The following is a 15,718-nucleotide window of genomic DNA, read 5'->3' as shown; positions in this document are numbered from 1 at the left end:
ATATGCAAGATGCTGGGTGGCAGCAGTGATCCACACTGGATCTGGACAGCCAGTACTTTGCAGGTGTGCAGCCTCTGCCTCTTTGGCCCTTCCTAGCTTTGCGTGCGGGAGTTGAGTAAGTGTTAGTGTGCAGAGAGGTGGGGCTGTGATGCCCTTTTTTCAAAACCTGGCTTGATTTTCAAGTGCCATCGTCCCTTACCCACAGAAGTGCTGTGAACAGCATCAGAACTGCCATAGGAATCATAGGCTGGCTTTGTCAGGAATGGTTCTGCGGAGGTCTCTGGCCCCGTTCCCCACTCAGGGCAGAGCCAGCTTTGACGTTAGAGCAGGCTGTGCAGAGCCCAGTCCTGTTGAATGCCGACTGTGTCCGGGGTGGAGATTTCCCACCTCCCTGTCCCAATGTTTGGCCACCATTGTGAAAATTTGTTTCCTAATATCTGACTGGGATTTCCCTTGTTGCAGCATGTGTTGGCTCCTCAGGTCCCTGTGGCAGCTGGGCTGTGCAGCTGGAAGGCAGAGCTGGAGCTGGGGGGGCTCCAGCTTTATCTGTGCTCTGGCAGCTCCTGGCCGGCCCTGCCAGCCCTCCTGGGCAGCATGGCAGGTCAGAGGGCTTTCCTCTTGCCCTTCTCCCGACTGACATGTCAGGAGGGTTTTGTCCACCTTCCCATGTGCTTCTCTTGCCTGAAGATTTGGTATCGGCTTCTCTCCAAGCTTGTGTTGGGGAAGGAGGTGTGCCTGCAAAAGAAAAATAGTTTTTGGATAGTGTCTCTTCTCCTCCTGGGCTGTGAGTGAGCCTCCTCCGGGCTCTGCAGGGTTTAGCATTTGCTGGCCCCCCAGTTGGCTAATCCTGCATAGCTGCCGAGCGTTCCTCTGCATCTGCTGCCAGGCTCGGCGGTGGTGGCAGCTGCAAGGAGGGACAGCAGAAGGGACAGATCTTGCCTCCAGGTTCATAGAAGGAATTGTAGAGGTGTCTGAATTAAAACTCCAGTTCAGGCTGGAAGATGCCGGGCCCTTTAGGTTCAAGCTCCTCTTTCACCTTAACCCAGGTAGCTTAGGAGGTGGCCAAAGAAAACTTGAAAGGTTTCTTTGAATGTTTCTTCACCCTGGGCACAGCCCAAGCTGCCTGCAAGCTGCGTTGTGTGCTGATCTCTGCCCATGGGAATCTGCTGTGGCTTCAGTAGAGCTGCCAGGTCTAGCAAGGTGCAAGCTCAGTCCTGTCACCCACAGCAGGTTGGGACAGTCTTGGGGGGTGAGGAAGTGAGAGACAGGGATGCACGCAAGGCCTCTTTAAATTGAGGAAGACCTCAAAATTGTCCCACAATTTCCCTGCAAGTAGCACTGCTTGTTTAGCTGGAAGGACATGGAGGAGAGGGGAGAGAAGGTGCCCGGTACTCTCCTGCCTTTGAGAAAGAAGGTGGTTGAGAAGCTAGAGGTCCTGCAGACACATTGCTGTGAGCACTGGAGATTTCTTGGGGTCCAGGATATGCAAGAAGGAGGGGGAGAAGCACCTTGCACAAGACTTTTAAAAGGGAGCAGGAAGCACAGCGATTGGGAACCATTCTCTATTTCACTCTCTTCCCAGCGTCTGGATCTGGTCAGATATAGGCCAGATATATCAAGACCGGCCCCTCTCTTTTGTTCCCTAAATGATGAGGATTTGACCTGCCACCATGAAACCTTGACCAGTAGGCATAGATCTGGGTAGGAAATGGAGTTTCTTAAGCCTGAAATCCCCCTCCACCCTGTGCTGGAAGGGGGGGTTTAGAGCTGAACGGAGCCTTTCAGCAGCTGCCAAGGCTCTGGAGGTGCCTGCGTGCATGGGGCCAGAGCCTCCACGTCTCTGGAGGGGTCTGGGCTAAGCAACTCTCATGGAGACCTGGCGGGAGGCTGACTTCTTGCTCAAAGAGGAACTGGAGGCTGTTGGACAAGCCGACGGGGAGAGCAGGCTCCTTGGGGAGGCTGTTAACAGGCTTGCAGCAAATCCAGCTGTATATCAAGGCAGTCGATAAGGAAACTCATCGGGGTGTGTTGCAGTTTATAGGACTTTTTTGTGCTTCTAGTCAACTCGGTGTCAGCAAATGGCTTCAGAAGTGAAAGGTGCAGAAGAGACTTCCCTGGAAAGCAGCTTTCATTATCCTTTAAGCAATTATGACTTAATTGATTCAGTCAATTATGACATCCAAACTGAATTTTTACTGCCTATTTTCTCTAATACAGGTAATAATAGACTCTGAATAGGGTTTGATTGGGTTACAAATTACAGCTGGTCCTAAATCCAATATACTAACATCCCAATGAAGAAACACAGATATGAGCAAAGGTCACGTTGCTTCGTTGGAAGCAGTGTTGCGTTTGCTTGGTGTCTCTCGTTCTTTGGACCGAGGGTGCTCAGGAGGGAACAGAGCAGGAACTGGTCACAGGTTTCTCTGAAGAGCGAGCTATGGGGTAGAGAGCCTGAAATCTGCCTCGGCAGCCCTGGCTGGGGGGCTTTTCCTCCTCTTGAAGGCTCTGAGATATTGCTGTGTTCCCTTGCGGCTATTGTATTGGAGGTATCTTGCAGTACCAGTTTGCTTGGCTCTCGTAGCTTCCAGATCAGTAGCAGGCAGACCTGAAGGGGCTGATGAATATCTCTTTCTGGGCAAACAGGTGTTTCTTCTGGAAAAATCACAGAGGTGATGCTGCACATGCTCTCAGATAACTCAGCAGCGTCCACTTGTGTTGGAGGGCCTCAAAATCTGACTTTGCACTGCAGGGTCATCAGCAAGCAAGTGATGCAGAGCTGTCAGTAGAAACTACCCCATCAGAAATCATTCGGCTTCATGTCTCAGTGTACCAATGTTGTTGCTTAAAGGCAAGACCTTTGCATCGGCTTTGTGCTTTGACCTGTGTCGTGGTTTAATCTCAGTCGGCAACTAAGCACCACGCAGCCGCTCACTCACTCTCCCCACCCCTGGTGGGATGGGGGAGAGAATTGGAAGAGCACAAGTGAGAAAAACTCATGGGTTGAGATAAAAACAGTTTAATAATTGAAATAAAATGATAATAATAATAATAATACACAAAGCAAGTGATGCACAGTACAATTGCTCACCACCCGCCGACCGATGCCCAGCCAGTCCCCGAGCAGCGGCCCCCCTGGCCAGCTTTCCCCAGTTTATGTACTGAGCATGACGTCACATGGTATGGAATGTCCCTTTGGCCAGTTTGGCTGTGCCCCCCTCCCAGCTTCTTGTGCACCTGCAGCCTTCTCAGTCAGTAGAGCATGGGAAGCTGAAAAGTCCTTGGCTAGTGTAAGCATTACCTAGCAACAACTAAAACATCGGTGCGTTATCAACTTTGTTCTCATCCTAAATCCAAAACACTGTACCAGCTACTAGAAAGGAAATTAACTCTATCCCTGCCGAAACCAGGACAATATCCACCCCTTATTCTATACCATCTGCATCATGCTCAAGTCTCATATTTTCCAGTACATTTTCATTAATCACCACCCCCTTTTTTTAATATATATATATACACACACACACACACACACACACAGAGATATCATTCCCTTCGTCTGTGGGCCATCCCTCTAAAATGTTCGGTGAGTTCATTTAGTCCATGACTTCGGGCTCCATCTGTCATAATAATCTTTCAGGGCAGGAAAAATGGAGATGGTATGTGGTGTTGGATTGTTTCATGTTGAAGTCAGTTCTGGTACCATCATCACTGTGCTTTGCTTGGTTTCACTGAAGTTATTCTTCATTAGTCTGGGTGATTCTTATTGTAATAACATTAGTATGGCATATAATATTATTAGTGTTATTAGTATATCTGTGTATTATTAGTATAACTAATATAACTATAATTAGTACTTAACATCACATAATTCAGATCATTGGCTATTCTCACCCAAAATCAAATCCCCTTGAGGTACACATCGGACTTCCCCATCCTTCCGCATTATCCACCAAGTGCACCCAGGTCCTTGAGCAAAAGCAATCCCATGGATGGGTCTGCCTCTGCCCGAGGCAGGAATAACCCAGACTGTCTTCCCCAGCATATTTTTTATGTGCGCTACAGGGACTTTATTCCCATCTACAGTACGTAAAAGTTCTGACTGGGCAGGGCCTGCTCGATTGGCAGATCCCCGAGTGTTGACTAACCAGGTGGCCTTTGCTAAATGCGTATCCCAATGTTTGAACGTCCCGCCACCCATTGCTCTCAGCGTAGTCTTTAACAGTCCATTGTATCGTTCAATTTTCCCGGAGGCTGGTGCATGATAGGGGATGTGATACACCCACTCAATGCCGTGCTCTTTGGCCCAGGTGTCTATGAGGTGGTTTTGGAAATGAGTCCCGTTGTCTGACTCAATTCTTTCTGGGGTGCCATGTCGCCATAGGACTTGCTTTTCAAGGCCCAGGATAGTGTTCCGGGCAGTGGCATGGGGCACGGGATATGTTTCCAGCCATCCGGTGGTTGCCTCCACCATTGTAAGCACGTGGCGCTTGCCCCCTCCCAGCTTCTTGTGCACCTCCAGCCTTCTCAGTCAGTAGAGCATGGGAAGCTGAAAAGTCCTTGGCTAGTGTAAGCATTACCTAGCAACAACTAAAACATCAGTGCGTTATCAACTTTGTTCTCATCCTAAATCCAAAACACTGTACCAGCTACTAGAAAGGAAATTAACTCTATCCCTGCCGAAACCAGGCTTTGGTTGGTAGCCTCTCCAGCACCCTTGTATTTCTCCTCCCCTGGCTGTTGCTGCTCTAAGCAGTGTTCAGCTCATCCTCATCCTGCAGGCTGGAAGCCCCAGGGGTGATTAAAATACAGCAAGAAGTTTGTGCCGGAAAGGAATGTGGTGACAGCAGTGAATCCTTACGAGAGATTTTGGATGAGAAGGCACTTGGATGCAGAACTGGCTGGCTTTGACTCAGAATAATTTGCTCTCCCTTGCACAAACTACAGAATTGAGCAACAGGATTGTAGCCGAGGCTGACAGTGCAGCCGTGGTGGGTTTATAGCAACGAAGGGATACATCTGCCACAGATGCTGCAGGATTTTGTTCTCTTCTATGGGCAGAAAAGAAACATCTGCCCTTTTCTGAGCTTGCCACGTGAAAAAGGGATTTAAATGCCTGGACATATTGATTGAGTTGAGAGGGGCAGAGAGTAGCATCTTCCCCAGTGTCCTTGGCCCAGTAACCGGGAGACCCACTTTTGTCCTGTCCAACCTGTTTGCACCCGAGAGGTCCCTGTTCTTCTCAAATCAAAGGGGTTAGCAAGGCAGGAGCGCTCTGGAGCCGAAGGATTGCTGCATGCCTTCCCCAAGGAACCTAATCAGAGGAGAAAATGAAAGGAGGAGAGGTGTTGAGCCCTGACTGCTTTAATTTTTTCCTGCTCCAAGGAGATGTGCTGCAGGAGCTGGTCTGATCGAGTTGCTCTGGTACCTGGGAGGCTCTGGGTAGAGATGAAAGGCTGGTCGTGGGATTCAGATGGCAAATTCTTCAATTCCAGGACAGATCTGATAGAAAAGGCCTGTTCTGGGAGTCTGTCCAGATGAGAAGGCTTTGCAGACAGATGCTTTTGAGGGAAAGCAGGTGCCAAGCGTCCTGCAGAGAGGGCTTCCCTGGAGCCTCAGCCCATCACCAGCCTCCCTGGCGCCTACGGTAACGAGCACCTCAGCAAGCAAACCCTGGGTCCGGGCCCGGCGGGGATTCTCCAGCAAGGCTAAATTAAGTTTAAGTAAGTGTCTCAAATGAGGCTCCCGTGGGATCTCTGTTGTGACTGCTGGTCTGTGTCGCAGCGGCTGTTGAGCTGCAGAACCCCCAGCTGTTTGCTGGGGACATGGCGTGGGAAGGCTCGGTCAGTGCAGCTCTTACTCTAGGGTGGCTTGGCTGTCCTCTGGAGTTCAAGGGACGATCTTTCTGCCTGCATCCAGTGAGTCCTGTGGATATACTTGCCATGCCCATTGCATGCATTCAGGAGCTCACAAAGCCCAAAGGCTCTGGTCACCTCCCCAGGGTCCAGAGCTATTCTCTCATGGTGGGGAAAATCGGATGAAGCTGCCTGTGCCATGTCCATCTGCATGTCTATAATGGCTGTTAAAAGACCTAACATTTCTTACTGGGTCTTTGGTCTCAGTGGGTCACTGGATGTAAAGTGCTCTTTTTCACTGAGACTTAGCTTTCTCTGGCTGCACATGCCTGTTGAAGAGTTCATGGCAGAGGAGCTGCCCATCTTGTACACGGGAGATCTTTCCTGTGCAAATGAACAGGAAAATGTTTCCTGCTTTACTGTAAACATCCTTCCCTCTAAAGCTATGTTTTGCATTTCTTGCACCTTCAGACAAGACCTATCTGGAAGACTTACAGCACTTTCCTTTCTTCTTACCATGATGTAGGAATGTGTATCTTGCTACTGCATGTTAGGAAGGAATTAATGATATTAAAAGTTCTTGGTCTCTTACAATATATATAAGCTGTGGTTACGGGATGTAGCTGGAACTGGTGAAATCTTTTCAGGTCAGACTGCTCCCTTCCTGTTTTGACTGACAGGCCTGGCTCCTCCTATGGCAACTCCAGACAGGCAGAGATGAACTGAAAAAGCTCCGTGGGCTCTTGTAGCACAGAGGAAACCTTCCTGTCTGGACCTATGCCCTCGGAGGGGCAGAGATGGCAGGAAATTCCCTAATCTTGCAGCTGCAGAGCAGCTACGTGACCCTTAGCATAATATCCAGGGTCGGGGGTGGATGCACATGCGTGTGCATATGCGCACGGGCATGCATGTGCGTATCGAGGCATCAGGCCCTCATGCTCCTTGGGTGAGCTCTGAGGGTACCTGTGGCTGCATTTCTTCTGTGTTGGTAATGCCTCCCCAGAGGTCTGCCTTGGATTTGTCCCGTAGGAAGTGACTGAAGACTTTCGTCTCAGATGGTTTGTTGGATCAGTGGACAAGGCATGTTTGCTAATGCAGCCAGGAGAACATGGGTGGCTTTTTTCCTTGCCATACTTCTTTGCCACTGCCCCAAACCCCTGAAACAAGGATGCGCGTGTGGCTCTGAGGCACTTGGAGGTGGAAAAGTGGATGGTTTGAAATACCTTTTACCAGGTGAATCCCAAACCTAACACCCAGGTTTCTTTTCTCTTTTAAAACCCCTCTGACACAGAAGTAACCCTAGCCTGGTTTTCTTGACACTGCTCCTTGCTCTGTTTGGGCGTGGGGAAAGGCTGTCTGTATCACGTAACCTGTGAGCATCAGGGCAGGTTGCAGTAGGATGACAAGGACCTTAAAGTGTTAACCACAAATGTAGTCGTTTGTTGGAAGTAAGTAGCTTTTAATATGGTTTTGTACTGGTAGATCCCTTGCTGAGAGCACTTAAAATGATCTAAGCACGGAGCAAATGTTGATTGATGCATTTGCCACTTGAACTGCATGGCACCAGGAAGAGCTGCTAGGCACATTTCAGGTGAAGAGACCTCCCCAAACAGCTCCTCTTTTTCCAGCAGCTGTGATGCAATGAGCCCGATCTCTGGGTATAAGTAGGAGCAGTGAAAAGATGAGTGGATAAATCATAGAATCATTAAGGTTGGAAAAGACCTCTAAGATCATCGAGTCCAACCGTCGACCCAACACCACCATGCCCACTAAACCATGTCCCTAAGCGCCTCATCTACTTGTCTTTTAAATACCTCCAGGGATGGGGACTCCACCACTTCCCTGGGCAGCCTGTTCCAATGTTTAACCACTCTTTCAGTAAAGAAATTTTTCCTCACATCCAATCTAAACCTCCCCTGGCGCAACTTGAGGCTGTTTCCTCTCGTCCTATCCCTAGTTACTTGGGAGAAGAGACCGACACCCACCTCACTACAACCTCCTTTCAGGTAGTTGTAGAGAGCGATGAGGTCTCCCCTCAGCCTCCTTTTCTCCAGGCTAAACAACCCCAGTTCCCTCAGCCGCTCCTCATAAGACTTGTTGTCCAGACCCCTCACCAGCCTCGTTGCCCTTCTCTGGACACGCTCCAGCACCTCAACGTCCTTCTTGTAGTGAGGGGCCCAAAACTGAACACAGTATTCGAGGTGCGGCCTCACCAGTGCCGAGTACAGGGGCACGATCACTTCCCTACTCCTGCTGGCCACACTATTTCTGATACAGGCCAGGATGCCATTGGCCTTCTTGGCCGCCTGGGCACACTGCCGGCTCATATTCAGCCAGCTGTCGACCAACACCCCCAGGTCCTTTTCCGACAGGCAGCTTTCCAGCCACTCTTCCCCAAGCCTGTAGCGCTGCATGGGGTTGTTGTGGCCGAAGTGCAGGACCCGGCACTTGGCCTTGTTGAACCTCATACAATTGGTCTGGGCCCATCAATCCAGCCTGTCCAGGTACCTCTGCAGAGCCTTCCTACCCTCGAGCAGATCAACACTCCCGCCCAACTTGGTGTCGTCCGCACACTTCCTGAGGGTGCACTCGATCCCCTCGTCCAGATCATTGATAAAGATATTGAACAAGACCGGCCCCAAAACTGAGCCCTGGGGAACACCGCTCGTGACCGGCCACCAACTGGATTTAACTCCATTCACCACAACTCTGGGCCCGGCTGTCCAGCCAGTTTTTTTCACCCAGCGCAGAGTGCACCTGTCTAAGCCGTGAGCCGCCAGCTTCTCTAGGAGAATGCTGTGGGAGACGGTGTCAAAGGCCTTACTGAAGTCCAGGTAGACCACATCCACAGCCTTTCCCTCATCCACTAGGCGGGTCACCTGGTCATAGAAGGAGATCAGGATGGTCAAGCAGGACCTGCCTCTCATGAACCCGTGATGGCTGGGCCTGATCCCCTGGTTGTCCCGCTCATGCCTTGTGAGCGCCCTCAAGATGAACCGCTCCATAATCTTCCCCGGCACCGAGGTCAGGCTGACAGGCCTGTAGTTCCCCGGATCCTCCTTCCGGCCCTTCTTGTGGATGGGCGTCACATTGGCAAGCCTCCAGTCGTCCGGGACCTCCCCCGTTAACCAGGACTGCTGATAAATGATGGAGAGCGGCTTGGTGAGCACCGCCGCCAGCTCCCTCAGCACTCTCGGGTGGATCCCATCCGGCCCCATAGACTTGTGAGCATCCAGGTGGTGTAGCAGGTCGTTGACTGCTTCCTCTTGGATTATGGGGGGTTCATCCTGCTCGCTGTCCCTGTCTTCCAGCTCGGGGGGCCGAGTACCCTGAGGATAACTGGTCTGCCTGTTAAAGACTGAGGCAAAGAAGGCATTGAGTACCTCAGCCTTTTCCTCATCCGCGGTGACAATATTCCCCCCCGCATCCAATAAGGGATGGAGATTCTCCTTGGCTCTCTTCTTGTCATTAATATATTTGTAAAAACATTTTTTGTTGTCTTTAACGACAGCGGCCAGATTGCGTTCTAGCTGGGCTTTTGCCTTTCTCATTTCCTCTCTGCACGACCAAATGAGATCCCTGTACTCTTCTTGAGTCGCCTGCCCCTTCTTCCACAAGTGGTAAACTCTCCTTTTTTTCCTGAGTCCCAGCAAAAGCTCCCCGTTCAGCCAGGCCGGTCGTCTTCCCCGCCCATTCTTCTTACGGTGTATGGGGACAGCCTGCTCCTGCGCCTTTAAGACTTCCTTCTTGAAGATCGTCCAGCCTTCCTGGACCCCTTTGCCCTTCAGGACCGTTTCCCAAGGGGACTCTCTCAACCAGCGTCCTGAACAGGCCAAAGTCCGCCTTCCGGAAGTCCGTGGTTGCGGTTTTGCTGGCCCCCCTCCTTACTTCACCGAGAATTGAGAATTCTACCATTTCATGGTCACTAAGCCCAAGACGGCCTCCGACCACCACATCTCCCACCAGTCCTTCTCTGTTTGTAAACAGCAGGTTGAGCGAGGCACCTCCCCTGGTAGGCTCACTTACCAGCTGTGTCAGGAAGTTGTCTTCCACACACTCCAGGAACCTCCTAGACTGCTTCCTCTCTGCCGTGTTGTATTGCCAGCAGACGTCCGGGAAGTTGAAGTCCCCCACGAGAACAAGGGCTAGCGATTGAGAGACTTGTGCCAGCCGCTTGTAGAATGCTTCATCCGCCTCTTCATCCTGGTTGGGTGGTCTATAACAGACTCCCAGCAGGATATCTGCCTTGTCGGCCTTCCCCCTCATCCTTACCCATAAACACTCATCCTTACCCATAAACACTCGACCGTATCATCATCACAATCGTTGAGCTCTAGACAATCAAAACACTCCCTAACATACAGGGCCACCCCACCGCCTCTCCTTCCTCGCCTGTCCCTTCTGAAGAGTCTATAGCCATCCATTGCAGCACTCCAATCGTGAGAGTCACCCCACCATGTTTCTGTGATGGCGACTAAGTCGTATCTCTCCCGCTGCACAATGGCTTCCAGCTCCTCCTGTTTGCCGCCCATGCTGCGTGCATTGGTGTAGATGCACTTGAGCTGGGCTATCAATTTCGCCCCCGGCATCGGCACGCCACCCCTAGGCTCATCTCTAGTGAGCCTGGTTTTATCCCCTTCCCCCTTCAAACCTAGTTTAAAGCCCTCTCAATGAGCCCTGCCAATTCATGACAGCTGAACTCCATCTGTCACCAGCAGGCCCGGTGCCGTGTAAACCTCCCCATGATCAAAAAAGCCAAAATTCCTCCGATGGCACCAGCCCCTGAGCCACGTGTTGATCAGGTGTGTTCTCCTGCTCCTTTCAGTATCCTTCCCTGCCACTGTAGGGATTGAGGAAAACACTACCTGTGCTCCTGATCCTTCAACCAGTCGCCCCAGTGCCCTGAATTCCCTTTTGATCGCTTCTGGACTTCTCTCTGGAACCTCATCACTGCCAGCCTGTATAACCAATAGCGGGTAGTAGTCAGAAGGCCGTACCAGACCAGGGAGCTTCCTAGTGATGTCTCTGACCCAGGCCCCGGGGAGGCAGCAGACTTCCCTGTGGGACAGGTCCGGTCGGCATATTGGGCCCTCTGTTCCCCTCAGAAGGGAACTGCCTACGACAATTACCCTCCTTTTTTTCTTAGCAGCGGCAGTCATAATGCGTGGGGCTGACCGCCTCACCCTAGGCGACCCCCTGGATGGACCTTCATCTACATCCTCGTTTGCCTGGCCCTCAAGTTCCAGGGCCCCATATCTGTTGTGTAATGGTTAAGCAAAAAAGCCCACCCCTAAACAACAACAATGTAGTTGCTTAACTAGCAATGAGCGCTTACCTCATTACAAAATCCACGCTTCAGCCCAAGCTGCTTAATCCAGTAATCCCATTTTAGATCAGGGTATTGTTTTACTTGCCACCTTTCATTCCTACAACCCAGATGTCTCCTTACAGACCTTGAGTTAATCTTCCTCCAGGTGCCACGTGCCCCTTCCCTGGACAATGAGGCCCCTCCAAATCACAGCCTGGAGCTTGCAGGTCCCCTGTGTCTCTGCGAGATGGGAACCAGCTGTAAGTTTTGCTGATGGCAGGGATCCTCCTGAGTGGGGAGAGCTTTCCCTGAGCTTTAAAGCAAGCTGAATTGCGACCAAAGATACAGCAGCTTGAGAAGGGAGTAGGGGTTCAAATGTGCTCCCTGCCTTTTCTCCCTTTTCTCTTAAGCTCTCCCTTGAGGAAGGTGTTTGCAGGCTCAGGCAAGCCCGGTGGCACTGGGCATGGAGCATGGGATGGGGAAAGGGAGGTGAACTCTGTTTGCTTTTACTCCCCGAGCCTCTGTACAAACAGAAGTGTGGTGAGTAATACACCGGACCCTTTTAATGCTGCAGTTTCCCAAGAGTTGAATGTGCATCTCTGCAGCTCGGTGGAGCTGGCCCGAAGCACTGTCATGTGGACAACGCTGGGAGCCGCGCAAGTGCAGAAGCTTGCCCTTTGGGATTTTGAACTGGATGCCGTCCTTTTAACATCTGCCCTCTGCTCCCCGCTGTCTGGATAAAAGGTGCTGGGTATCAGGCCGAGCAGCGGTTTTATTGGGAAATGAGCTGTGCCTGGGAGGGCTCCTTTCCTGCAAATGCTCCTGGCTCCTGTCCAGCAAGACATGCCTGTATAAAATACCTTTCTCGTAGGGAGCATCGTGTGGCACTCGACCTCGCCCTGTAGAGTAGTGGGGCTTTTTCAGGTTCTCACATGCTCTGCTCCCCTCTGGTTTGGAAAGCGGTGCATTGGCAGTCAGCATGTCCTGAGCTTTTTTGCCCTTCATTGAGCTTTCCCTCCCTCCTGCTGTTTGCCTTTCGGCAAAAGGAGGAGTCTTCCCTGTTGACTGGGCTCTGAGCGTAGCCGGTTGCTCTCAGCTGAGAAACGCCAGGGCAGGTTGCCTCTTTCTCAATGTATTTTTAGACAGTGGTTTTTCAAGCCAGTTTGGCGAGATAATGCCTTGACCAGCCTTGCCCCCATGAAGATCCCATGGAGTGGGATGAGCTGGCAGGTCTTAGGATCTTCCCAGCTTGATGGCCTAATCGTGTTGCCCTCTGTTTTTGCTACTTCAAGTCCAAACTCATAAATCTGGTTGTTCAACAGTAGGTTGTTCCAAAGCTGGTGAGGTCATGTGCAGAAACTTGTCCTGTACAGATGCTGGAGGCTGTTTGCTCGGCCCAGTAAACATGTGCCATTGCCTGATGTTAACCTCCACCAAGATGAATGAGTGTCAGGGAGCAGCTTCTTGGCTGTCTTGGTCAGCTACACTCGGGATGCATATCTCCAGGTACCAGCATGTTGGGTGCTGAGCTGTAGGGCCAGACTTTAGGGTTCAAGAAGTTGCTTGCACACAGCATTGTTTACTTCTGCTGCAATGCTCATCCCCTGCCTTCTCGCAGCGCTAGGAATCCAGTTTGCGTGGGCTTGGGGGAAACCAGACTGTGGACTGTCATCTCTTTATGCAGCTCTTTTTGAGCTCTCCTGCCCAGTACCACCAAAGGAGCTACTCATTGACACAGCTGCTGAAACACAGGGGCAAGGAGAGCAGATTCCTGCAGTGCCTCCATTGAGCATTTCATCTGTTTGCACCTCACAGGACTTTGTGTTACTTAAAATTTCTGCTGTTACGTTTCCTTTTGGGATGCTGTGTGCTGACAGCACACGTGGGGTTTGTCCTGGGGAAGAAGGAGCTTTGATACCTTGGTTGCACAGATTGCAGAGCTTGAGATGGCAGCCTCCAGTGAAAGGTCCTTGACTGGGGTTTGTGTTTGCTGCCATGTAGTGAAACGTATTGTGGCAGGATTGCCTGCTGGGCAGGGCCCGACTCTTGCCATCTGATGCACTGTGAAGTCTTGGACATGGCTGTTGGACAGCTTGGTAGTGCCAGATCCAGCTGATGGGGGACCATGGTGAGGAACACTCAGTGGATTGTCACCTAAGGGGTCCAATGTCTTAAAGCTGGATGCTGATTTCTGGGTGCTCTTGCAGGCCTGTGGGAGGTGGTGGATCATGTTTCTGCTCTCTGGGACAACAAGAGGTAGTCAGCGATGAGGTCTGCATGCAAAACTTGGAGGCAGTGCACTGTATCCATCAAGGCTGGGGGAAAAGAGGCAGCAGGAGGCACCTAGGACTTGTCCATGGGCTGCCAGTTGCTTTCCTTGTTGGGAATCCACTGGAAGAGTTGCAGCTTTGGTCCTGGCTGGTGTGGAGCTACTGTGTGTCACTGTGTAAGGAGTCTGAATCAGGGACGGGCTCTGGCATGTCTGGCACAACCTCTGTTTGTTTTCTCCCCAGGACGCCTTCAGCGATCTCGCCTTGTTCTTCTACGACAAGCATGGTAGGGAAGTGATTGCAGTTTTGTGGAAACCTTTGAGCTTTCAGCCTCAGCCTTTTAAGGTGAGTTCTTTACTCTAAGCTTCATGTTACCTTTATGCCCTGAAAAGCTTGGAGGGCTTTTTTTCTGCATTGTAATTGCTTCGTCTAACTCTCATCAGCCCCAAAGCCCTTTGAGAAATGGAGCTCATACTTCTGTCCCTTCTTAGAAAGGGTGAAACCAAGACAGGGCTGTGGCCACAGCTGTGGCCAGTCATCAGCAGAGCTGAGAAGGGAACATGTGTCCCTGGACAAGCCCCAGCACCATGATCATGAGTCAGAACAGAGCTCTCTGTCCCAGGTGCTCTTCTCTGGTCCCCTCCTGGGAGGTGGGTGATGCCTCATTTGCCAAAGACGTTTGGTGTGTGCAGCAGGCTGTCCCATTCTCGTGGCTTTGGGTGTCTTACTTAGAAATACCTGACCTGCAAGAAGCTGGGGTGGCAAGTCTAGGTTCATAGTGTCCAAGTCCTATCGATGTACGGAGATATTTTCCAGCTACACTGTGTAGGTTGGCAAACTCTAGAGGGTGGTTAAGCTAGGTGTGAGGCATGCTGGAGTGATTCATGCTGCTTTCTATGAAGGAGAGATGCAAAGAAACTGGTGACTTGTGGCTTAGAGTTGGCAGCCCAGGCTCTTCTGCTGTCAGTCTCTGGATAATTTATCTCCCCTCTCTTCATGGCCAGAGGGCATTGGCCATTTAGCCTAGCTGCAGTTGTGAAACCCAGTTATTCACAGTGGTGAAATGAGAGGAGGAGATGCTTGCATCTGAGCTGAGTGTGGCTTGATTAAACATGAGGGTTTTTTTTTCCTCTGGTGGAGCCAAGGATCTCTTCCCACTTGAGGTCTTGACACCCAACAAAGAGCAGAGCAGAGCCCAGGTAGCTCTTACTCAGGGTTACGGTGTGGTCCCTTTTGCATACCCCATCTGCTCTGCTTACACAGGCTCCGCCATGCACCTGCATACTCTTTTCCCATCTCCACCATGCCCCTGGCCATTGCTTCTCTCCTTCCCTTGCAGTCTGTGGACTGTGGCTCCAGGGTAAACCCTAAAAGGGGCTGGAAGGGCCACTCTTTTAGTTTATTAGCTCTAATAATGAGCAATGATGGTGTTGAGAAGTGAAGCTTAGAAAATTGGGTGTAGTGGCGTGGCAGGGGTTGGATGTGATGAGGCAGGAGAGCAATTTACTTCTTTTATTTGGGGCTTGCAGAGGTTGCGAAGCAGCTCCGAGTGGGTGCTCCCATTTGCGCAATGTTTGTGTGTGTCCTGCAGGTCTCCAGCATGAAAGGAAGGATGGTGACAACTCTGAACAACGAGCTGGTCTGCGTTCCCAACATGGAGGCAATTCTGGAGGACTTTGAGGTTTTGGGAGAAGGCCTGGTCAAAAGCGTGGAAGCTCATACAGAGAAATGGACTATCTGAGGCCACTGTGAGGTGTCAGGGGGGCCCGTCCTGAAGCAGAGTTTGTTCATTCTGGGACTGTTCCTTTTTATAAGTCAGTCCTAGGAAAGGCTTTCGGCTTTTTAAATCCCAGAACTGTGTGTTTTACTCTATTTATCTTTATATGCCTTGTTCAGAAAAGCAATGGGACCTGTTATTGTTTTCAAGACTGCAAATGCCTTTTTATTTTGAAGAAAATATAAAGATGGGATAAAGTTTTTGAAAGTGTTCCTGTTCATCGTAGGAAACAAAGCTGTGTTCATGTGAAAATATCAAGGCCTGAAAATTCTGGTTGAGGTGTGCATTGGGAAGGCAGTTTCCTAGTTCAATAGAGAGTTCATAGCAGCTGCTGTTATTCTAGTGGTTAGCAAAACCAAAGAAACACTGAGTCATTAAAAAATGACCAGATTGTTCCCCTCTACTCAGCCCCGGTGAGACACATCTGGCATGCTGTGTCCAGTGCTGGGCTCCCAGTAATAGAGAGACATTGGACACATTGGAGTGGGTCCAGTGAAGGGCAATGAAG

The 15,718-nt window shown here is 50.8% G+C and overlaps 1 protein-coding gene across 1 annotated transcript in view; it reads left to right on the top strand.

The window, feature by feature from the left end:
- Positions 1-15,411, top strand: part of LOC143172162 (nucleolar protein 6-like) — a 52,297-nt gene extending 36,886 nt beyond the window's left edge. Inside the window, 2 exon segments of the mRNA XM_076361419.1 lie at positions 13,677-13,778; positions 15,025-15,411. Coding sequence (XP_076217534.1) covers positions 13,677-13,778; positions 15,025-15,174 — 252 coding nt within the window. The 3' untranslated portion in view covers positions 15,175-15,411.
- The last annotated feature ends 307 nt before the right edge of the window (positions 15,412-15,718 follow it).

Source organism: Aptenodytes patagonicus, chromosome W, assembly GCF_965638725.1.
Source record: "Aptenodytes patagonicus chromosome W, bAptPat1.pri.cur, whole genome shotgun sequence".
NCBI classification, from domain to species: domain Eukaryota; kingdom Metazoa; phylum Chordata; class Aves; order Sphenisciformes; family Spheniscidae; genus Aptenodytes; species Aptenodytes patagonicus.
Note: the sequence above shows the minus strand (reverse complement) of the source record. Positions and strands in the feature narration are given on the sequence as shown.